The sequence below is a fragment of the Rattus norvegicus genome, chromosome 5, assembly GCF_021556685.1.
Source record: "Rattus norvegicus strain SHRSP/BbbUtx chromosome 5, alternate assembly SHRSP_T2T, whole genome shotgun sequence".
In the NCBI taxonomy this organism is placed as follows: domain Eukaryota; kingdom Metazoa; phylum Chordata; class Mammalia; order Rodentia; family Muridae; genus Rattus; species Rattus norvegicus.
In genome coordinates this window covers 160179553-160204211 of record NC_141538.1, presented here as the reverse complement: position 1 = coordinate 160204211, position 24659 = coordinate 160179553, and the positions used below count along the sequence as shown (strand labels likewise).

Here is a 24659-nt window from a genome sequence, read left to right as displayed (position 1 = left end):
ATCCCCTGGCTAAGCATGGACACCTGCCGGGCTGGGGCAGGACAGAGGGCTCGATGCAGATTAAGTAATAGCACCAGTTGGGGGAGGGCCATGCCTCTCTAGCCTGTCTGCTCTCAATGAGCGGGCTACACCCGTTAGAACCTTGTGAGGTGGGTGCAGCTCAGACAGCAGAGTCTTGCCTAGCATGCGTGAAGCACCGGGCTCCAGCCCGAGCAGTGCACAAGAGTTGACATGGCCACTCATACCTAGAATCCCAGCACTCGCTGAAGGATCAGGAGTTCAAGGTCACCCTGTACTGCACAGCAAGTTCCGAGCCAGCCTGTGCAACATCCAGGCCTGTCTCAATATAGCAAAAGGCTGAACATGATCTGATAGGTAAAGCACGTGTCCCACAAGCGTTAGGGGCCGAGTCTGAATCTTCATCCAAGCAGTAGTAGGTGGACCTGTAATTCCAGTGCTCCTACAGGAAGATGGGAGGCAGAGATTGGAGATTCACTGTTCTGGCACACAAGCAGCAAATCAACAGAGATCCTGCCTTAAACAAGGTGCATAGGGCAAGGGTGCATACCTGATGTTGTCCTCTGACCTCCACGCAAGCATGCCCACATCCACACAAACGAGTGTACACACGCACACAGGCACGCGTGCACACACACACACATACATACACACATACACATACATACATACACACACATACATACACACATACACATACATACATACACACAGGCACGCGTGCGCACACACACATATACACACAGACATACACACATACACACTTATACACACATACACATACACACATACACACACATACATGCATACACACAGGCACGTGTGCACACACACACATGCACACACATATACACACATACATACACACATATACACACACATACACATACATACACACAGGCACACGTGCACACACACACATGTACACACATATACACACATACATACACACACATACACATACATACATACACAGGCACGCGTGCACACACACATGCACACACATATACACACATACATACACACATACATATACATACATACACATACATACACACAGGCACACGTGCACACACACACATGCACACACATATAAACACATACACACATACACACTTACACAAACACACACATACACATACATACATACACACACAGGCACGCATGCACACACATATATATACACATACACACATACACACATATACACACACACATATATGTATACATACACACACATACATACAAATACACACACATATACACACACGAATCTTGATTTAGCACTTGCGTGACTTTGAGGGTGCATCATTTCCCCAAGACTTGCAGGGCCCCACCCACACCCCTGAAGCATGGGGGAAGACCAGCAACGCTTACAAACCACCCCATGCTGTGCACGTTCAACGTTTTCTGCCCTCTATCCCCCAAGTCTTTGTCACTATCTCATAAGTCAAACTCGTAGGAAAGGATCTAGAGAGGTTGGGGTCTTGAAGGCAAGTGGGGACGGTCAGGGGGAAAGGGACTTTGTCTCTCTGCGCACCCAGGCATAGCAAAGTGTCCGTTCAGATGTACCAGACACAGGTAGCGAAGCTGGAGGACGATATCCACAAAGAGGCCGAGGAAAAGGCACTGCTGAAGGAGGCCCTGGACCGCACAGAGCAGCAGCTAAGCCAGGAAAAGAGACTCAACAGGGCCTTCAAGCAGCAGAAGGTGAGCCACGTGGCCCCTGAGATGGGACAACTGGGCATGAGTTCAAGGCCAGCCTGGTCGACATAGTGAGTTCAAGGCCAGTCAAGGATACGTAGAGAGACCCTGTCTCAAAAAAAATATGGTAGGACAGCCCTGGGAGGAACTCCCTTGCCAAGTGCAGGCAGTGGTAGAATAGCTTTTGTGACCAACAAACCTAGTCAGACTCAGAACTCCACCACCTGCTTCGAGACCTTACGCATGTTCTTTTTTTTTTTCTTTTTTTCTATTTTTCGGAGCTGGGGACCGAACCCAGGGCCTTGCGTTTGCTAGGCAAGCGCTCTACCACTGAGCTAAATCCCCAACCCCTTACGCATGTTCTTAACCTCACTGAAGCCCAGCGTGCATCTTACTGTCTGTAATTACATCTATTCATTTCCTCGCCAGTACACGTGTGGGCGTGCATGTGCTACAGCGTGCGTGTGGATGTCAGAGGACAGTTTTCAGGAGTCAGTTCTTTCCTTCCACCGTGCAAGTTTGGGGATCAAACCCAGGTTGTCGGGCTGGGCAGTAGACGCCGTGACCCACCCAGCCATCTTGGCAGCCCCCTCCACTCTTGCTAAGACAATACAGACCCCAGGCTCAGATGAGGCTGGTGAGAAAATTAATCACTACCACCATCTCTTTGTGACCCTCCTCAGGGTAGACCCTGGGCTCAGTCTGCACCACACAGACGTGGTCATTTACTAATGCCGTTAAGAGGCGTGCCTGGTGCAGACCACGAGCCTGACTTTTTTACAGATGAGAAAACGGAGCCTCAGTGGAGTGAGAGACCCGGGCTGGGGATGTAGCTCATTTGATTGAATGCTTGCCCGGAACGCTCACAGCCTTGGGTCAGACCACCAGCACTGCATAAACTGGGTTAGGTGATGAGCGCTGGTGAGCCCAGCACTCAGGAGGTGGAGAGGGAAAGACTAAGACTTCATAGCCAGGTTTGGGGACCCCCCCACCGGGAGCCACATGAGATGAAATCCAGTGAGACAGTGCTGAGAGGTTTGCCCAGGTTAACACAGTAGCTAGTGAACAGGGCTGCATCGAGGCCCAGGTCTCCCCTGATTCCTGTGCTGTATGCTGGGCTGGTCGTAAGGATCCCGTTGTAATCATCATCTCTCGACTTTGGGCCTTTATGTTTATGTGCCCCCATGCACACCTGCATGTGTGTGCCCATGAGTGTTTGCATATATATGACTCTGTAAGTGTTCAAACATGCAGGACAAGGGACACTGTTGAATCCACGTGCGTGTGCGTAACCGTGACAGTGTGTCAGCGTTTGCTTAAGCATATACATTGACTCTTGTGATGTGACTCCTGTGTGTGTGTGTGTGTGTGTGTGTGTGTGTGTGTGTGTGTGTGTGTGGTTGAGCTCTAAGGAGGCCAGCTATGAAACATGATGCCCCGGAAGCACTATGGGGGCGGTCAACCCCCAACCCCAATGAAAGCAGCCTCAAATATGACTGCTTATGCCCATTCCCCTGTCCCAAGCCACCACATGTGTGTACCATGGAATACCTCAGACCAGAGGTGAAGTTTTGTCAGGGGTGGGGGTGGGGATGTATGTGTGCAGCTTTTGCACTGAGCCCCATCAAGGGCAGCTAGAGCAAATAGGAGGTTGGACTGCCAGGGCACCAACTCCTTCCCAAGGTGCCCCCTAGGATTTGTCAGCCCAATCCCTCAAGAACAGACACAAAACCATAGACCAGGACCTCAAAGGGCCCCCAGCAGCCCATTGTGGTGTGCTGGCTGAAAGTGTAAGAACCTGAGGATTTGCATAATCAATGTCACATGCATTATTCACGAGCTGCCTCATTCATACACAATGCAGCTGGCCAGCCTGTTGGCACCAGACGACATCCTGCGCGGAGCGGGGGCGGGCAGGCGTGGTGCGGGCGCAGGCTCGGGCGCGGGCGAGTGTGGGGGGGTGACCCAAAATGGCACACAGTTCAGCCTGCAGCAGGGGGTCCCAGCAGAGCTAGGGCTGCAAATTCCCAGGCTTTAAGGTGTGGAGAGATAGATGGAGCTGCAGCCCAGCCACACTGTGCTGGTAGAGGTCATGCTCCGCTCAAGCTCACGTGTACCCGCCCTCCCAGCCGGGTGCGCCCGCGCCACGCTGCACCTGCGGCTGAGTTCCACAGTTTGCAAGGGGCTCTATCCAGGGCCAAGAGGCTCAGAGAAGAGCTGAGACTGACAGAGGGTCGCAATGCCTGGCAGCCCACCAAGCCCTCTGCTCCCCGGTCCCTGTAACTTCTCCACTCTAGTCTCCTGGCCGCCTCCAAGTGCCGTGAAAGTGGTGGGTCTCGTTCCAGGGCTGTGGTTTTCATACAAGTCCCGTAGCTCTCCACACTGTTAGAAACCCCTGTTTTCTAGAGAAAAAGAAGTTCTAAACCGTCTGTCCATTCTAGGAGTGCATTTTCATTTAAAAGGGGGGGGGCAGGGGAAGTTGGGTAGAAGGTGGTCTATAAAAGTGAAACCCTGATTTCAAGGGAAGGGGATCGATCTTAAAGGAAAATCCACTTTCTTTCCAAAGTTATGTTTATTTTAATTTTTATCAAAGAGGCTTGACAGTTTTTCCAAGTTCCCTCTGTAATATTGTAAAGATGGACTGGTTGAGGCCCTGGGCAAGGATGTTTCCCATCCGAGGCTTTCGAACCATTCTCCTTTAGAACAGACAGACAGACGGATACAGACACACACAGACACACGTGCATACACCAGTACGGTTGTAATATTTGAGTGCCTCTTTCCAACACAGGACTTCCCAGAGTCGAAAGCCACGCCTCCGAACTAACTCTTTCCTTCCTTGCTTTTTCATTAGTGTATAGGGCTCACAAGCTCACGGCACAGGGTTGTGTAAAGACTCCCCTCATGCATGTGTATGTTAACATCATACACGCACACACACCCATCCACGCCTGTACACCCTTGAGTCAGTCCCAACCCCACAAGCCCCTTTGGTCCCCTAGACATTTTTGCTTCTACTCTCAAGTCATACATACATGCCCGATTTTATAATATATGTTTCCAGGAAACCTAGGAAACACACACGAGGGAAAACTTCCCCCTTTGGCTTACCCCTCTGCACACTGCTAACACCCTCGGCTGTGTGATCAAGCTGGTTGTCAAAAGCAAGGAAACTCTGAGTCAGACACACACAGAGCCTGGGACCTCAGGCCTCTGTCCACGGGACCGTAAGTCCATGCCAGCGCTGTGTTCAGCCCTGAGCTGTTTCCACATTCCTAGAAAAGGCATCTCTCTAAGAATTAAGAGGTCAACTTTGGAGTCAAACAACAGGATCCGTGCCCACCTCTGACCCTTTGGTAGGTGGCCACTCTGTGTCTTGGCTTCTCGACAATGGCAGTGACAAACAGGACCTGCTTAGCAGGATAGTGGGGAAGGGGTACATTCAGAATGATGGTGGCACCCCCCAGAAAACTCGGTACTATAGGAGGGCGAGAAAGGCAACTCCAGGCAGTCAGGGCTGGATCACTGATGCCTCCCCCACCCCACCCCCAGCTGGGAGCCCAGCAAACCCCTGAGGCTGTTTCCTGTCCCCCTCCCCACCAGAAGCTGGCAGCCCTTTTTGTCCAGCATTCTTTTCTAGTTGGTGAATGCAGCTGGGGCTGTGAATGGCTCAGATGGGAATTTTCAATAGAAAGCCTTTAAACACTGGGGAGCTGCCCTCTGAGAAGCCCAGGAGCCCTTTCCCGGGCCTTCATCGGGGCTGGAAGTGTGAGAACAGCTGCTCTCAGCGGCTTGGTTGGCCAGGGGAGCAAACTTCACTCCCTTCCAGGCTCCAGCCTGTCAAATTCCAGCCCAGAGGTTTGGTCGCTGCTTTTAGGAGTGGTCTCAGCTAGGCTGAAACTCCCCCCCCCAACCCCTCCCATGTCACTCATTTAGATTCGTCATCTTCAGGATGAGACTAGAAACAGCCTGGCCCACAGGGTTCAGTTCAATGGGGGCATGGGTATGAAGCCTGAACAAGCGGGACAACATGTGACGCCTTTGTCATCACCAACATCCTTATCCTGTTAAACTCGGTTTTCTAAGATTGGCTTGGGCCCAGAGTTGTCTGGCCCTTCTACTCCTCTGTCCCACTGTGGCCAAAGAGTAGAAACCGGTAGACGTAGACATTGGGCAGATGAGATTGGCTCCTTGGGTAAAGGTGCTTGCTAACAAGCTTTGCAGCATAAGTTCGAATCCCAGGACCCACATAGAGGAAGGAAGAAGAGAATGGGTTGTCCTCAGTCCTCCACAGGAGCTCATGGCCCCGCAGACGCTAAATAAATAAACAAATACAATAAACAATGTTCTTAAGAAGTCATCAGATATGTCAGATGAGAAGGAATGGGGAGCGGCAGGGACGGAAGGCCGAAAAAATAAATACAGGGCAAGTGGTACCGTGAATGAGGGAAAAGTGAAGAGGAAACAGGTTCCACCCTCCCACAGGCCTCTTCTGAAGCGTTGGGCAGTGAGCTGTAGCATCTCCCAGAAGCCCCCATTGCTAAGCCCCAGAGTGGAACAGGAAAGGGTGGACTAAACGCTCTCTCCCTCGCCTGGTTTCTTCATTCAGGATCGAGTAGAGGATCAGGAGCAGAGAAACTCATCCTGCAGCTGCCCCTTCAAAGAAAATGAGAAACAGGTAGGAAGAGGCCATGTTAGACGGCCGCTGGCAGAGTAGCTCCCTTGCAAGGGTGAGGGCCCTGGGCAATGAAAGGCAGCCCACACTGCCCAGGGACACCGGTACCTCCTCCCTGTCCTCCCTCCCAGCCTCGCCCTGACCGCTGCCTCCTGGCACATTGGACAAAGGACCTAGGAGACAGGCACATGTGTTTCTAACTCAGGGTCCCAAAGAGAAGGAAGTCCCAGGGCACTTTTGGCCAGTGAAAAAAAGACATCTCCGATACTAAATGACTTAGGATTTGGAGAAAAGAAAAAAGGGAGTAAGTGGAGAACCCCAAGACCTCTTTCCTAAGGAGGGAGTGCATGAGTTGGGGTACGAAGTGGAACCCAGAATGGGGGCCTAAGTTCCTGACTGTAGCAGCTTTCATGCCCACATGCAAGCGGCTTCCATCGGGCTCCCTGGCACCCTGGCACTCCGTTGCAAACAGAGATCCAACTTGGTCCCTGGTTCACCGAGTCCTCCAAATACAGTGCACGAGCTGTCCCCAGTGTTTTCAGAACAGGGATCCCCCAGAGCATTCCCCCAGGGGGGGCTCATGTGACAGAATGTACCACATCCCAAAAAAGCAGCCTTGGTGGAAAGGCAGCACTGAGTGTTCACTGAGTCACAACTGAGAGCAGATCTCCATGTCCTGGTACCCTGTGAGTCCAGCTCCCCAGCTCTGCCCGTTCTTCAGGGCCCAGCTATCCACCACTCAGCCTTCATTCACAAATGGATCAGGCTTCCTCTGAGTCCTTGGGTCCCTTGAAAGAGATGCCCCCCCCCCCTCAACACAGAGTAGCTTCACTTCATCTAACTTATATGCCAGCATACTCGGGCTGGGTTTGCTGCAGAGAGGAGAAAACGGGGAAAGAGGAAGGTACACAAACAAGGCCTCGGGCTACAGGTCAGTCCTTGCCTAGTTTTCGAAGAGCCTTGAGTTCTTTCCCCAGTACTTAAAACAGAAGCTTAAGGAAGGTTTAAATGGCTGCTTCATAATACCTAAGACTCCAGATGATACAAGCCTGGTCCCTGTCCCTCTAAACCACATTCGTGACTGTGTGTGTGTGTGTGTGTGTGTGTGTGTGTGTGTGTGTGTGTGTGTGTTCTCGTGCGTGTGCGTGCACGCAGCCTCCAAAGCCAGAGAAAGGCATGGAATACTGGGACGTTCTGGGGTTGGAGCTACAGACCGTTGGTCATAAGCCTCCGACGTGGATGCTTATTCAGTGCTCTCAATAGGAGCAAGTGTTCCTCCTCCTCCCAGCCTCTCTCCAGCCCCGAGATAAACAGAGGACAGCTGCAAGCTGGACACCTTCTAAGTACAAAATACCCAGAGGGCAACTGTCAGCTAAACTCAGGCCCCAAAGAGTTCCAGGGACAGTTGTTTTGAGAAATCGGAAGAGTCTGGGGAAACATTCACTCTCCTTCTCCCAAGAGACTGTCTCCCTCTCTCCCTCCCTCCCTCCCTCCCTACCTCCCTCCCTCCCTACCTCCCTCCCTCCCTTCCTCCTTCCCTCCCTCACTGCCTCCTCCTTCCTTCCTTCCCTGGGTATCAGGAAAGCCAGGTGCGGTTACCAGTAGGAGGGAAAAGTGAAATCGGACACTTAGGACGGAACCCACAGCCCCTCACCTCCTGGGAAAACAGTGTTACTAAGCCACACCCCCTGCCTTTCGAGTTTCATATAAACGACATAGCAGTTTAGTCTAAGTATTGCCCCAAATATGAGATGGAGATATATTTTCATAGAGATGTGCTCTCATTATGACATTTGGATGGACTTGGGCACCGTTTCTCTGGCAGCCCACCAATGGGTATTGACAGAAAACCAGCTTGGTGCCAAGGAGGGCGGCCCAGAAGCAGCTGTCAGGAACAGCTGCCCACGGATGGCTTCCACTGGCTCGGGAGAGCGTCTCATTGGCTTGCGCTTTTGGTTGTGGTATTTTGTTTGTTTGTTTGTTTGTTTGTTTGTTTGGGGAGAGTTTTTTGTTTGTTTGTTTTACTTTTAAAGAAATATCTCAGTATGCTAGATTTCTAGTTTCTCTGGAGACAAGAACATGAGACCCACAATCCATAAAAATGCCACCTCCCAGACCCCTTAGGAAGGACTCAGGATCCTGGTTCACAGCTCACCCAACTCGTCCCCCTTTTCTTACACCCAAAGCCCTGAAGGCATGAGTTTCTGAAACACAGGGGTTTCAGAGCTCTCTGGGAATTCCCTCTCCCTAGCACCATTCAGTTTACCCGCTGACTTCTGAACAGGAGGCCGCAGCTCCCTCTGTCACCTTGGTATCCTCTGTACCTCTGAAGGGTCTTTCTTCTGGGAACTACCCCTAAGGGTCGGAAGACAGCAGGGTCAATAGTTCAGAATCAGAACAGTATGTCAGACTGGGGTGTGAGTGACTTCCCAACAGGCGATAAATACCTGAGGAGCAGGGTAGCCACTATGGTCTCCTTAACACCTGTACTGTGGGGACATCTGCACCCTCTGCCCTCCCCGGTACTGCAAACCCCCCCCTACACCCCTCCCCAGCTGCCAGCAGAAGCCGTTTTGCCTGAGAGAGACTTCAGCCCACCGGCTAGTCTCCTCCTAGCTAGAATCTAAACAGAGATCCCCGAGAGGCAAAGCACCTTCGAACCCCCTAAAACAGAACCCCCTACTGCCGGCCTATATCTCACTCCCTGCCCCCACCCCCACAAAGGCCCGACATTCCAAATAGGTAAATCCTACACAGAGAAGAAGGCAGTACAGGTCTAAACTACATGTTGCTGTCCTTTCTGTATTAGAGACGCATATTCGTAGAGATGGTCAAGAGAAAGATGCAGGACTCGAGTCTCCAGGTGAGCCAGAGAGAGGGGGAAACAGTCCGTTAGCAGTTCCTCACATCTGCTGGGAGCCATGCTTTTGGTAGTGTGGGACAAGGAATGGCAGCTCATTCCCTTCCAAGGCTGGGGTTATCCTAGCCTACAGAGGAGGGGTCTGAGGATCAGAGACTGTGTGAGTCTCAAGCCACACGATTAACGAGGACACCTCCATGGAGCCCAGCACAGGTAGGAGATATCGGATGTTCCTTACTGTCTTTCGGGGTGTACAATTGCCACAGTTCGGGTGCACGTTTCTCTCAAATTCCGAGGGAACATCACCTAAAATCATCTTTTCTCAAAAGAGCTGAGAACCGAGACTATGACATTTTAAATATCCTGAGGTGTCACAGCTGTGATCCAGCCCTTCCTGGAATCGCCCCAATCCACACTCCGCCTCGCAGAAGCCCGGGGCTAGACTCACTTCCTCTGCACACGAGAAAGGAGATGAATCTGTCCGTATTTGGGGGGCACAGATGAAGGAGGTGCAGTGCCCGTCACCCTCAACAGACTGGGGAGCTTCCGTAGAGCTTCAGGGATCACGCACGACTCAGGCTAAACCAGGTTTCACAGCATCAGTGACGAAAAGCAGACCGGTTCATAAAGCAGGAGTTGGAGGTTTTAGATTTTACTCAAGATATTTTCAAACAGGCTTTAGCACGAGGACTGGGAGAAATAGAAGTGCTCAGAAGAACGTCAAGCATACCCCAAGTGTGCATCCACTCAACGAGAGTCCCAGCTCTCTCTGTGGTTTATGACTGTCATACACAGGATTTTGGGTGGGGCTTGAGTAACCTGTCTTACCACCGAGTGGTCCCTAAGAGACAAATGACAGGATTACAGTCGATAAGGTGAAAGGCTAACCTACGGGGAGGCCAGGATATCCTGCTGTTAATAGAGTTGAGTTTTGTTTGCGAATCTGAAGCAATGTCTGGGGAAAGCATGAGACCCTACCCAGGGTCAAACACACACAGGTCTTAAACTATTAAAGGAACTAAACTACGAAAGGAATATTGACTGTAGGCTGGCAGCCTTGACAGTAAACGTTGGTTGTGCTGGAACATTTTTTTTCTTTTGAGACCGTGTCTCACCACATAACCTTGGCTGGCCTAGAACTCACAATGTGTACACCAGGTTAGTCTTGAATTTACAGAGTTCCACCTGCCTCTGTCTCCCTAGGAGAGGCATGTGCCACCATGCTTGGTCATCAGGGATATTTTTAAAGATCAAAAGTCTCTTCCTTAATAGCTTTATCCCCAAACAGAGTGTGCCCTGGGGGGGGGGGTGGGATCCCTTAGATCTGAGACCTTTGCCTACTCCAAAGTAGACCGGTGAAGGGGCTTGTCATTCATCCATAAACAAGAAGGAGATGCGGCTAGGTTTTGTCTAAGAACTGTCTCAGGTTGTAAGGGAACAGAGCTATCTAGAGGGCCTGGCTATCCTGGGAACGTCACATCTCTCTCACTTGGAGATGCTGGAATGTCAGGTGTCCTCTGGGCCATGGGAGAGTGGGACAAAGCACACTTCTCTGGGAATGCAGCGATCCCACTTGCAGCTATGAAGGCATCGATACAAGGTTTGGGGTCTAGGATGACATGGTGCAGACAGACTTGCTCCAGACTTCTTGCAGATTGTTACTGGGTCCCCTCCCTCGAATGCCCAGAGTCCTGGGGAAGAGAGTCAGCATGCCCCGGAAGGGACAGAGGCAGTGAGGGCTCCTCCAGGCTTGCCCACTCATGGGTCCCTCGTAATACTTTGGAAGTGCCTCCTCTTATCTGCCCTCCAAGATGCCATGGACCTGTTTTCTTCCCCTTGTGGCCAGCAGTCTTTTGCCGTCGTTTGTGGGATATATGCCAAAGTGAACATTTTTCCTAGTTTCCTATGTTTTAAAACATTCAGAGACGTGCTAATTGCCTAGGCTGGGCTACCATGCTGCTGAACATGAAGGGGGAGGGGTGAACCACGAGGTTCCACCCTGGGACAGACATGAGCTGAGAGCCTGGGATGTGGCAGGTGACACAGGCAAGGGGGTTAATCGTACATCCCTGAAGGGGCAATGTCACCACCAAAGGGGCAGGCATGAAATTTTTATGTATGAATCACACACACATTTGAGTTTAATATACATGCATGCACGCATGTGCACCACACACACACACACACACACACACACACACACACAGAGACACATGCATGCATGCACACATGTCCCTGCACAGGTTAGGCATCCCTGATCTAAAGATCTAAAATGCAAGCTTCCTTAGCACAGCCATGGTATATATGTATATGTATATATCCATGCACAAGCATAATACATATATGTGTTCATGAACACCATACATACCATTTTCATATAGGTGAGAGGGGTGAGGGAAGATATCCACTGTGTTAGCCAGGGATAATAATAACGTTGGATTGACAAGGAAGCCCCACCAGAACACTCATAAAAACTTGCCTGCCTGGCTTAGCCCTGGGAATATTTTGTAACTGCTGTTAAGCAAATAGGAGTGCTAATAATTGCTTTGGTCAAAGTACTGTGAAGGCAAAAGTCAACGGGCAGAGCTCCAGAGCCTCTTTCAAGGGGTCCCTCCCAGTCTGTGGCAGCAGAGGTCTGTGGGGAGACCGGCTGAGGCACCAGCGGCTGCTTGGGAGTGGGCTGGGCCTCGCGGTTTGCCAGGACAAAAGCAGCCCAGTGTATAATTTCCACCTGGGCTGCACTGTTGTAGACTGGCTTCTGTCCCTTAGAGTGTGTTCTGTGATCCCAAAGATGGGATCTGGACCCTGAACCCTGAACCCTGTCTGGAGTTCATCTCAGGCTGGTCTCTGCCAAGGCTCCTCCCCTTCCTGTTCACGTTAGCGTGTCCAAAGCCTACCTCTTTCCCCCCTTTCCCCCACCCCGGGGGTCAGTGGCCACAGCTGCCTTCCCTTGTCAAGCCAAATAGACAGAAAGTCCCTTTCCCACACTCGTGGCAGACACAGGGGTGGCACCGCTGGGCTCTATTTTTAATGAGCAGAGCTTTCTGGCTCTGGTGCCGCAACAGGTTGGGGCAGGGACATTTGGGAGCCATCTGTGGGTGGCAGTTTCCCGGGAAAACCTCTCAGCAGGAAGACCATCCTGGTTGCTGCCTGTTTTCTTCCTCCCTGGTTGTCAGGTCAGTAGTGGCTGAGTAGCCTGCTATACTGATCTCAGGCTCTCTCCCCCTGAGTAGATTCTGAATGTAGGTTCTCAGGACACATTCAAGGACCAGGATGGTAGGTAGCACACATCTATAATCCCAGCATTTGGGATGTGTAGGCAGGAGGATTAGGAATTCAAGCTAGCCTGAGCTATCTCACTATTTCAAGGCTAGCCTGGACTACATACCCTGTCTTTAAAAAAAAAAACAAAAAAACAAAAAAACAAAAAAACCCAGGGGGCTAGAGTTGACTCAGTGGATAGGAACATCTGCTGCTCTTACAGAGGACCTGGGTTCAATTCCCAACACCCACATAGTGGCTCACAAGTGTCACTAGTGAGATGTATCCAAGACATCCCACACCCTCTTGTGACCGTGTCTGGCATCAGGCATGCACGAAAGCAAAATACTCATAGCATCAAATAATAAAATTACTTAAAAAAAAACAAACACTTAAGGCTCCCCATCTGCCACTGGTTTGGGCCTCCCAAGGCTAATTTCAAAGCTGTCCTCAAGCAAACACCGAGGTGGCTTTTTCTATTTCCAGAGACTTGTGAGGTAGCCTCACAAGTTACAGCGCTTGACACTAAGCCTCAGGTCCTGAGTCTAGTCCCCAGTACTCACAAGGTAGAAATAACAAGTTGTTCCCAGACTGTACTGTGTATCATGTCATACACACACCCAAAGAAATAAAACATAATTAAAAAAAAAAAAAACCAAAAACTTCCCAGAATGACTCCACTGATCTCTGAAAAAGACAGACCTCACAGCCTGGTCTCCATGTGACAGAAGAAGAAAATGGAGTGCGTAGGGAGGTGTTATACAGTGGCAGCTGAAACTCACCTTACCAACAAGCTCCCCCTTGCCTCAGGTGTACGTGCATCCTGATGGTTTGAATCAAATACGTATAGGAGACAGTAGGAAGCAAACACCCTGTTAGACAGGAACTCAAAAGGCTGACATAGCCACAGTGCAGAGAGGGGTGTGTGCAAGCAAGAGGCCTTCTGGAGAGGTGGTTACCTACTCACAAAGGGAGAGACGTAGATTCACAGGGAGATGGGCCTCCTGTAAAAAACCAAGGGAGAGGACTGGATACTGTTGTTACATACGCATGCGCGCGGCACACGCGCGCGCGCGCACACACACACGTGCGCGCGCACGCACACACGGGAGTGTGCCTTGCATGCACACTGTCCACTACCACATCTCTGCAGACCTCCTCTCCCCAGTCATGTGACAGAAAGCAAGTGAAAGACCTCAGAGCCCATAAACCCCAAATCCTGGGAGAGATTGTCATCCAAGAAGCCCAGCTGTGACCTGGAGCAGTGTCTGGTCTGTGGCCACTCTGGTGTGTCCCCTTGCTAAGGGAAAAGGACTCAGGCATGAGGGCCTCCTGGAGAGTCTGCCATGTTCTCCTGCCAAGCCACTAGAGCCATGGGACACCTCTTCCAGACCCGTGACAGCTCAGAGGGAGAAATGCCACCCCAGGAGTAGGAAACTCCACTCCAGGGAGCAGCTCCTAGCACACAGACCCCAGTTTCAAAACATCCGATGTAAACTGGGGAGAGAGAGAGAGAGAGAGAGAGAGAGAGAGAGAGAGCGAGCGCGCACAATCCCACGAACTGGGAAGGGTGCCCCACGGAACATGGCAATGACTGAGGATTGTCCCACTTTCTCACGTCTACACGTGTGTGTTTTACATTTTAGTTCAGAAATGCTGCACAGGGGTCTGGAATCAACAATCACCAGTTGAGAGCTCGTGCCGTTCTGGCAGAGGACTGAGTTTGATTCCCAGCATCCACATCCGGCCTCTCACAGCTGCCTGTGACCCCAGCTTCCAGGGGAACCTGACACCTCTAGCCTCCCCAGACACCTGCACATACACGTGCTCATACACATACAGACAAGCACACTGGCATGATTGAAAAATAAAGTGAATCTTTTCTTAAAATTGCATCGGCCATTTGAGGCTCTGACTGCATTGACAGATTTCGTGTGTCTGTTCTTTTTGTTCATTCAAGGCTGGAGCCAAGAAAGCCACCCTGAAGACAGGGCAAGAGAGAGAGACGAAGAAGGAGGCATGCAAGCCCACCCAGAGCCTTTCATTCATTAAACCCGGTGGAAAGAACTAGAAAAACGCACCGTCCCAGGGCTTCACGTGATCCTGACTCTCCAGGAACAAGTACCGAGGGACTTTTTGTAACATGTTAAATATGGATGCTTGGACGTTTTGCATTCTAGGTTAATATTTTCCACAGAACATTGTTTTGGACTATGTGAGGAGAAGACCTTTAAAAATTATCCATTAATGTATATAAATGCACGTATATAAATATGTCTATAGCGCAGACTCCTGAGGCTCGTGGATACAGTTGTTCAGTTTGGGTTCTGATGTCCCCAAGCATTGACTCCTCCGGGGAGCTGCAAAGAGACCCAGCTGGAGCCACAAGCCGACAGGGATGCCCGAAGTACTTGGCCATAGTGTAGTGAATTTATATCTGAGTTTGTTATAATAAATTTAGAATGCCAGTCAACACTGTCACTTCTGTCACCCTGACCGACATCTCTGTGGCCCTTTGTAGTCCTCGAAACATTTCTCAGTCCTTTCCCCAAGCCCTACCTTGCTGAACTGCAGAGAGCTTGGCTGACCCGCCTAGCCACTCAGCCAGTAAACGGGTCCTGCAAGGCTGGTTTCATTTTGTGCGTTTGGTTGGTTGGGTTTTGTATTGTTTGTTTTTTCAAGACAGGGTCTCTCTGTGTAGCCCTGGCTGTCCTGAAACTGTTGTTCTCTAGACCAGGCTGTCCCCAAACTCACAGAGATCTGCCCGCCTCTGCCTCTTCAGAACTGGGACTAAGAGTGTGTACCATGATGCCCTGCTGGAAACCAGGTTTCTAATTCTGTCACATTGTCCATTCTGCTGGACAAGATGGCCCTAGTCTTCCCAGCCACTGGTGGCAGGACAGACCAGAGCAAACGCACTCCATCCCTTGATGTTTACAGAGACCCTCAATTCTCCTCTCATGCCCCACCCTCTCTCCATCTACCTACCTCTTATCACTGACAGTCTTTCCTGGACAGGCAGCCAGCCGCACCTGGGTGAAGAAGGAGCCGGAAGGCACAAAGTAAACTGGTTTATTATTTTTTTTAAAAGAAAGTAATAAAAATATTTTCATATTCTATTCTAATTTCATTTCTGTTGCTGTGATAAAGTATCCAGACAAAGAGCAACCTAGGGGACAAAAAAAGGGGGGGGTTATTTCTGTTTATTTTACCAGCGTGATGCTCACAGCCCGCCATAAGTCAGGGCAGGAACGTCAAATAGCTAGTCACATCACTGCCACAGTTAAGAGCAGAGAGGAATGAGCGTGTGCATACTCGCTCACTTGTGCTCAGCTCCTGTTCTCTACTCTCACTACAGCTCAGGTTCCCAGGCCTAGGGAATGGTGCCACCTACAGTGGGCTGAGTCTTTCCACATCAGTTAACATCAGTTAAGACAAGGCCCCATAGACTGAATCTATGTAGATGACCCCTCTTCCCAGATGATTCTAGGCTGTATCAAATTTACAGTAAGCCCATTGTCCTTATTAATTATAAAGCCAAATGTATTCTTTATGTTTGTTAAAACTTGGGGAACATAGGAGAAAAACTTTTTATGTGTTATGCCATGAGAGGCATATTCAAAGTCAGTGAGAAAGGCGAACTTCACTTGACCTTAAGAAGGCTCTTGAGAGGCTAGAGAGATGGTTCTGTGGTTAAAAGCACTGGCTACTTTTTAGAAAATCAGGGTTTAGTGCCCAGCACCTGCAACACAGCTCTAGCCATCTGTAACTTCAGTTCCAGGAGATCTGACGCCCTCTCTTGGCCCACACAGGAAACTGCACATACATAACACCAATAACAAAAAACAAAATGAAAAAAAATTTTTTTTGGAGATATGGTTTCTCTGTATAGCCCTGGCTGCCCTAGAACTCACTTTGTAGACCAGGTTGGCCTCAAAAGAAAGACTTTTTAAAAGGCTTTTTAAAAAAAAAATCTTAACATGTGTTTCATGAACAACCTGACCTGAGCTGTGCCTGATTGTAGCACCCCAGAGGTAAGGAAGGTGGTACAGGGGTTCAAGGTCACCCTCAAGCACATTGCAAGTTTGGGGATAGCCTGGGCTACATGAGACTCTGTCTCAACAAGGAGATGGATCAGTGCTCAAACATGAGGACCTGAGTCCAAACCCTAGCACCCACGTAAAAAGCTGGGTGTATCTGCACACTTAACGGCAACCACAGTGATGGGAGGGGACAGAGGCAGGAGGATTGCCGCAACTTGCTGCCTGAGCTATATGGGAAGATCTGGTCTGAAAAAAAAAAAAGTTTGGTCACTGAGATGTGGCTCTGTAGTGGAGAGATTGTCTAACGTGCACAAGGCTCCATGTTCCTTCTCCAGCGCCACAGAGAGAAAAAAGAAAGGGGGGGAGGAGGAAAGGGGGAGGGGAGGAGGGGAAGAGGAAGAGAGGGAGGGAAGAGACACGGTAATGTTTCTTTTCTCACCTTTGTAACTGACCTCACTTCCTGACACCTGCTGTTCCTGCTGTTCCCCGAGCAGCAACCCTGCATCAGATTTGCTGCGTCCCTGGACACAGCCGACTGGCTATAACCAATCTGATTCCCTCACAGTTCAGGCTGAATCCATCAGCACCTCCGGCCTTGGCACCTGGGAGTAGATCCCGAGATGCCATTCAGGCCATTTGTGAGCTGGAGGATGATGGAGTCCCAGGGCCAGCCATGTTCCCACTTGTGTTTGGGGGTGAGGGTGTGGGGGGAGATCCAGTCCTCCAGAAGGGAAATACATAGATACATATATACATGTATACATATATGTGTGTGTATGTGTCTGTATATATGTAGATAGACAGACAGACAAGACAGACAGACAGACAGAGGCATGGAGCCCCAGAAGCCTAGAGAGACAGCATGGGGACAGTACAGACAGAAGACACTGGGGAGCATGTGAGACCGTGAAAGGCACCCTGGTTCCCCTTTGAGATAAAGCTTGAAACCCCAGTGACCCTAAAGAGACAGTGGGCGATTCACCTGATTTCCCAGCACCAGGCCCCTGTCACTAGCCACAGCCCTCCATAGATTTGTGGCCATCAGTAAGGGCAACACCCCAAGCCCCTCTACAGGTAGAGGATGTGAGCTGTGGTCACATACACTCAAGACAGATCTCCGTTATAATGAGGTACCTAAAGGCCTGGAGGCTTAGTCAATGAAACTTTCCTCCCCAGACACTCCTCCCTGCAAAAGGTATTTAATCTCAGGCCCACTCTGAGAAGTGGGGTACGGTTTTACTTATCCACTTTCTGCCATGACAATAAATGCTTTAAAACCCTGGACTGTTGGAAAGCCATGGAGAAGGCTCCCGTAGAAGGCCTCTCTGTACTCCCAGCCTTGACCACCACCAAGCCAAGTCCAAGCCTGTAGCTGTCAAGCCAAAGAACCCTCATCCCCACACCGCCACGGGAAAAGGCAGAGCTCCCCTCTTTCTCCCTTAGCCCTGGGCTAGATCTAGCCCATAGGGTCCCCACTTTGTTCTCAGCTCTTCCAAGGCACCCAGCAGCACCTGGGTGTCTGAGAACCTGAGAACCAGACAGCCAGTGCCTCAGACTATGCTTCCCCACCCCCAGAGAGGTGTCCCAGGGCTGCCCTATGGCTGGACACCCGCCTGGTGACGGCGTGGGGTAAGCGTGGTCAACTAACCACATCCTGCCTCCCCGAGGCCAAGCCCTCGGGACACAGAACCACCTAACCCTACAGGGAGCAGATACTATTTCTGTTTAGTCGCTGCATGGTCATCTCCTTCCTCTGCAATATAGGCGGAAAGCTAATGTCTTGGTTCTCCCTCCTCCCTTATGGCTAAAATGTACTGTACAGAGCCAGACACTAACATAGAAGTCAGAGTCCTGGAAGGGCTTGGCTTCTGAAACAAAAGACAAAAGCCGCCTTTCAATGACAATAGAGTAGAACAGAAGAGGGTCTGGTGGGACCTGGTGGCATCTATGAGCTCTTAAGCCAGAGGGTTGCCTCCCTCTGAACTTCTTGTCCCCACACACTGAAGCCAGCACAGTGAGGTGCATGTCTGCTGTGGAACAAACCACCCGCAACTTGGTGACAAAAAAACAACAAATATGTCTCATGATTGCACAGGTCAAGGTAGATTGTCTGTCCTGTCCGCCCTGATTATAGGTGGCCGCGTTTATATGTCTGGTTCCTGACAGACCAGTGGGTCTGGATAGTGACTGTCAACTGTGAGTGACATCACTAATCAGACAGTGGATTGAGGCTGAGCTTGCCAAATACCCACACCTCACAGAACCGTCCGCCGCTGCAGAGAAGCACGTCGCCCACGATGAACAGGGAGATTGTGAAACTCAGTCTAGGGAGGCCCTTGGCCGAGCCTGTCCCAGCCCATCCCCAGAGGCCAGACAAGGTGATAGCCACAGACAGGTTCCAAAGAGCAGCTGTTAAGGGTGCGGCTTTGTAGTCTCCACCTGCCTCACGTTCGTTCCTTCGTTAGCCCTTGGTAGACAAAGCCAGAGCCAGTAGAGGAGGGCCTCCATTCGCAATCCTCCACACCGTGTTTCTGTTATTTGAGGCTGATCACACTCCGACAGCAGGGGAATGCTACCTTGCTTCTCAGCCACTCTGAGTACCACTTCTCTCCCATGTAAAGCCCAGCTGGCCCTACAGGCTGCCTTGGGCTCTCACTGGGACCCCTCTTATCCCTTGAGGTGCCCTGGTTCTGTTGGGTAAATGGTTCAGTTTCTAAAGTGGTTTCTATGCAAAGAATGAGGACCTAAGTTCTGTCCCCAGAACCTATGTGAAAAAGTTGCGTTTGTACTTCTAATCCCAGCACTGGGGGGCAGGGAGTTGGGGTGGGGGAGGCAGATCCTTCTGGCCCCCTAGCCAGCCAGGATAGCCCAAACATCAGTGAGTTCTAGGACCCAGAGAGATCTTGTCTCAAGAAACGAGAGACTCACATCTGAGGTTGAATACAGACCTCCACACAGGTGCACACACAGGTACACACACACACACACACACACACACACACACACACACACACACCATTCCTTGGATCGACACAGAAGAGGCTTGGACAACCAGAAGTGGTTTTTCCTCCTCATGCCCACACAGTGGCTCTGAGGCACACCAGCAACCTGACCTTAGACACATGAGAGGGTGGGCCACAGCCAACTGAAACAAGTCACCTCCAGCCTCTCCGGCCTCTTCCCCTGCTCGCCTAAGAAGCTATGGCAAACATCTTATGCCTCGCTGATGCTGGCCTGCATGGAAGCTCGGAATCGTGACTCTGCAGCTAAAGGACCTTCTCTCACAACTTGGCAGCATCACCAGTGCCTGCTGTTGCAGACAGAAGCCAGCATCATGAGCTGTCTGGGTGGAGGAAAAAAATAGCTTCCAGATCTTTATTCCAAGGCATGCTTCTAGTAAGAACTGTGGTTTCTGGGTTTGGGGTGGGGGTGGGGGACTTAGAGGGGAGAGCAATACGGGCAAGACCTGAGGAAACCAAAAACCTGCAGATGCTAATCGAGGTCCTCTTTCTCCTGCTTGGAGCCTCCTGAGCAGGAGGCCAGGCAGTGAGGAAAGACTATTGCAACTTATCAAGACCGGCTTCATCAAGATGTACTGTTTGCCTCTGTCCTCTTGGTGTCTCCAGCTATTTTGGGCCAACTCAGGACCTTATGTGGCTGATTTGTTTTTTTAAAAAACCTTTGATTTTACTGTCTCCAGGAGCCATAGCTAAGCCTCCATCCCAGGACAGATCCATTAGCAAGTTGCTTTTTCTGAGTTTCCTCTTACCTCTGGTATAAACAGCTTCCCTCCCTAAGACCCCAGATTCAGAAGCCGGAGTCTTTGTTTCTGTCTAACTGAAGCCTTATCAGAGAAGCAGCTTTCCTTTGACTGCCAAGTCACATTTTCAGGGACACAATTAGTCTTCCGTCAGGCAACAGATCCTGCTGTGAGCCTGGGGGTGACGTTGTGCTAGCTCTCCTGGCTTTGACCTTTGCTCCCTTCACATTGTAATCTACTGCTTTTAAAGTGTATGTGCGTGAGCATTTTGCTGCCTTCTGTATCTGTGCGCTGTGTGCATGCAATGCCTGTGGAGGCCAGAAGAGGGTGTCAGATCCCCTGCACGGGAGTTACTGGTGGTTATAAGCAACCAGGTGGGTGCTGAGAATCAAACCGGGGTCCTCCATCCGGAAGAGCAGTCAGTGCTCTTAACTGCTGAGCCATCTTTCCAGCCCTCTGAACTATTACTTTAATGAAGGAAGTTGGAGTCCTTGACTTGGGGGTATGTTCTAGTGAATGGCTCACTTTAGTGATGCGTGTTCTTTTGGCTTTCTCGGGGTCCTTTTGAGAGCCACATGTGGCAGTGACTGTCTCCTGGAGTTGGAATTTGATAACCACTTTTTATAGTGTCCTTGCAAACCATCAGACATTTGCTAGACCCCGTAGGCATAATCCCACTTCCTCTGCACACAGCTCCAGTCTTGCTGGTAGAATGAAGAGTCTGTGAAGTACCTTGCCCAACGTGGCACAGCGAGCATTGGAATCCAGACTTCTTCAGTCCACCATTTTACTTAATGAAGTCCAGACCCCTGCTGTTTGTGCACTGGTTGGCAAGGATCGAGCTAGCCAGGGAACAAAAAACCCTATTCTGTCAAAAGTGATTGTTATACAGGATCGACCACAGTGCCTCTGAGAACACTTGTTTAAATCTGTTTCTGGGACAAGCAGGGGTAAATGGATGGTCATGTTTGTGTTCCAATAAAACTTTATCTATAAAAGTGGGCAGAATTACCAGTCCTTGTGGGAAACCGTCCTCAAGACTAGATGAACGCGTTTATAGACGAGGCCTGCTATGGAGCTAGCTGCCACGAGATGGGTGAAGACCAGAGGGTCAGCGTTGTGTGTCTTCCTCAATCCCCACTTTTTGACGGGGTCTCTCCTTTAACCTGAAGTCACCAATTCAGCTAGACTGGCTGGCCACTGAACTCCAGGCATCCTCCAGTCTCCACCTCCACGGCACTAGGACCAAAGGCACCAGCTTCCCTGTTTGGCTTTTTTATGTGAGCCCTGAGACTATTGAGTTAGGGTCCTTCTGCTCATGTGGCAAGCCCTTTCCCACCCGAGTCGGCTCCCCAAGCCCCACGGAGAGCATTCTGAGTGTCACCTCATGCCTACGGTGGTGGCACCAAATGCTTCACAGATTTCTCAAATGCATAATGCTCTCGAGAGCTCCAGGAGAGCCAGGGATGGGTGGCACGAGGTCTTAATCCCAGGATAGGGGAGGTTGAGGTGAAGAGCTAATCAAAAGTTCAAGGTCAACCTAGGCTCTATAGCCAGTTCAAGACCAGCCTGGGGTGCATAGAGAAACTGTGGAACTCTACATGGACCACGCCACAGACAGCATTCCCCCAAGCTCATCCCAGTGAGATCTCAAGCATGGGGCCTAACCATCTTCCATACTGCCTTTGCTCCTAGCGAGTCATCTGCACAGATGCTCTGCCTGATGGCCCGAAAGAGCTGTTCCCCCCCTTGAGGCCTGAAGGAATGCTGCCTTCAGCCTCAGCTCCTGGGCTTCCTGGTATCTGCTGAGTCACCCGCTTCCTCCGTGAATCTCTTGGGTGTATAGCTTGTCTCGGGGACCAGATTACCTCTTTCACCTAACTTCACCTATGTCTGCTTTGGTCCACGCTGTAGTAACTCTACGGTGTCCTGCATTCTCAGGTGTCCCCCGACAGTGGCCACACGCAGTATCTTCTACCTATTATTACTCCATCCACTGAGCAGAGAGCTACTTAAATAACCTGTGGGTTACAGTGATAACCCAAAGGCCAGCGTGTCACACTGCCTGAACCCCTATCTGGTGCCCGAGTCACTCCCTCAGAGACAACAGGAGACGACACTTGAGAAGCCTGTGTTCTGCATTCCTGTGAGCTTTGTGTAGAGTCATGTGGGTTCAGAGGTGTCACTTCGGCGGCTTCTGTTTCTTGGCGGCGACCTACAGACCTGAAAGTGGGCCACCGGATGCTGGGGAGGGGACGTTGAGAAAACATCCGATGTGTCCCCAGCCTTCTCAGGACACCACAGGCCATCGTTGATTCACTCAACAAATATGTCCCCTGAATTCTCTGCAAGCTAGGCTAGGTGCTAGGCTGGGGCTGAGGGAGGGGGTTTCAAAGGCAACCCGGGAAGTCTGGTTGGGGGCAGGGCATCAGCTGCTCTATCAACAGTTGGTGATGGGTAAGAAATGGGAGTGGAAGAGCCTTCCTAGTTGACTCTGTGGGGTCCAGTGGGTCACACAGTCTCCTGTTAGACTGGACCAGGAACGGATCCCAGACCACAGCCAACACACTTGAAAGTCTGTCTGGATCAGCTACAGGCAGCAATGTGCTGCTTTCCCAGGTTAGCGGCTGCCAGGATGAAATTCACAGTCTTCTGCCCATGTCCGTAGCATCTGTGGAAGGAGCCCAGAAGGGCTAGACTTACGGTATCCTCTCCCTACACACACACACACACACACATAGTCTTAAAGGATTTGAACCGACTAACAGTTGCACGGACCAACATCTATTCACCCAGACAGGGACGGAGGACAATCTGAAGAAGCCGGTACACTAAATCCATCCAGGAACTTACGAGCCTATTGGAGTTCCAGGAGTCTGGGTGAGGGGTTGTTTACACGTGGAGGACTCACCCCTACACAGGGGAGGACTCAGGAAAGATGCACTCTTGGAAGGCACCTGGAGGCAGAAGGACAGGTCTTCCAGAGTCCCCATTGCCCAGCAGTTGTTTATGGTCTCCAAGCCCTGGGGAGGAGCCCTGCGTAATCTCCCCTTTCCTGGAGGTTTGTTTGCTTTCTGGGTCCCCCTCCCCCTCCTCCTTCCCACCAGGAACATTCAGTTCAGAGGAAACGGCTGCAAACAGAGGCATTAACTTGGAGGCTGGTAAGGTGGTTCCACTGGCAAAGGGATTTGCTGCCAAACTCCTACCTTCAGTTCTAACCCCAGGCTGGCCCTGGCAGACGTCCAGAACTGACTCCTACAGTTGTCCTCTGGCGACCTACGGGCACCGTGCACACTCCCCACCGCCATTGTTCTCATATGCTTTCTGTTGCTGGCATTTATTTGGCTTCCTCATTCTGATCAACATCCATCAGAAAGGGAAGTCAAGGAAGAAACTAAAGGCAGGAACTTAGAGGCAGGATCTGAGGCAGTGGGCTGGACTCTCCCACATCAATTCATTTTTGGGTTTTTTGTTTGTTTGTTTTTTGGGTTTTTTGTTTGTTTGTTTTTGTTTTGGGGGTTTGCTGTTGTTTGGGTTTCTGTTTTCTTTTGTTTGTTTTTTTGGGTTTTTTTTTGTTTGTTTGTTTTTGACAAGGTTTCTTTGGTTCTTCATGACAGGGTTTCTCTGTGTAGCCCTGGCTGTCCCGAAACCCTTCTTGTAAACCAGGCTGGCCTCAAACTCGGAGATCAATTTGCCTCTGTCTCCTGAGGCCAGATCTAGGTTGCCCCCAAATTCTATATCAGACCGTGGAAGCAGTATCCTGAAGTTTTTACAGCTTTACAGAACAAAGGACTTCACAAATAAAGGCAAGTTTAAAACACACCGGTGGGTATATCAGAGAGGCAGGTACCATGAGATTGGGGGAGCTTTGCTTTAGGCTCGAGATGCTACCTGGTGACATTCTTAGCTCTTGGATTGGTGGAAGCTGGTAGTCTGTTAGGTTACTGGAGTCCCAAAGGTTTTCACTTATTGGTCACAGGACATTACTGGGACGAGGTGCGGCTGGGCGTGGGCATTTGGAATGACTGTTCCTGAGGGCTAGAACTAGCCCAAGGGAAAGTCACTGGTCTTTGGAACTGCCACACTAATCAAGGAAAAAAAAAATATATATATATAATTAAAAACAACCACAATCCATTTAGGCCTAGGCAACTAAATCTTAGGATATTGAAGACCAAACACAAGACCCACGCATGCTAGGCAAGCACTGGACCACTAAGCCACACCCCCAGCCCCATATGCAAATACTATGGAATGCTACCTAGTTTCTAGAGTCAACTCATAATCTACAAGATAACTCCAAGAGAGAGCCCTGTACATGAGTCGGCTCGCAAACAT

General features: G+C 50.5%; 1 protein-coding gene across 15 annotated transcripts in view; it reads left to right on the top strand.

Annotated features, from left to right (window-relative positions):
* The window catches only part of Fhad1 (forkhead associated phosphopeptide binding domain 1), a 119976-nt gene extending 104333 nt beyond the window's left edge, over positions 1-15643 (top strand). For 3 of the 15 annotated variants that reach the window (XM_087550739.1, XM_087550738.1, XM_087550734.1), the window contains 4 exons: positions 1563-1728; positions 6332-6400; positions 9207-9260; positions 14479-15643. In XM_087550739.1, coding sequence (XP_087406865.1) covers positions 1563-1728; positions 6332-6400; positions 9207-9260; positions 14479-14589 — 400 coding nt within the window. In that variant the 3' untranslated portion in view covers positions 14590-15643. 15 annotated transcript variants of the gene reach the window in all.
* The last annotated feature ends 9016 nt before the right edge of the window (positions 15644-24659 follow it).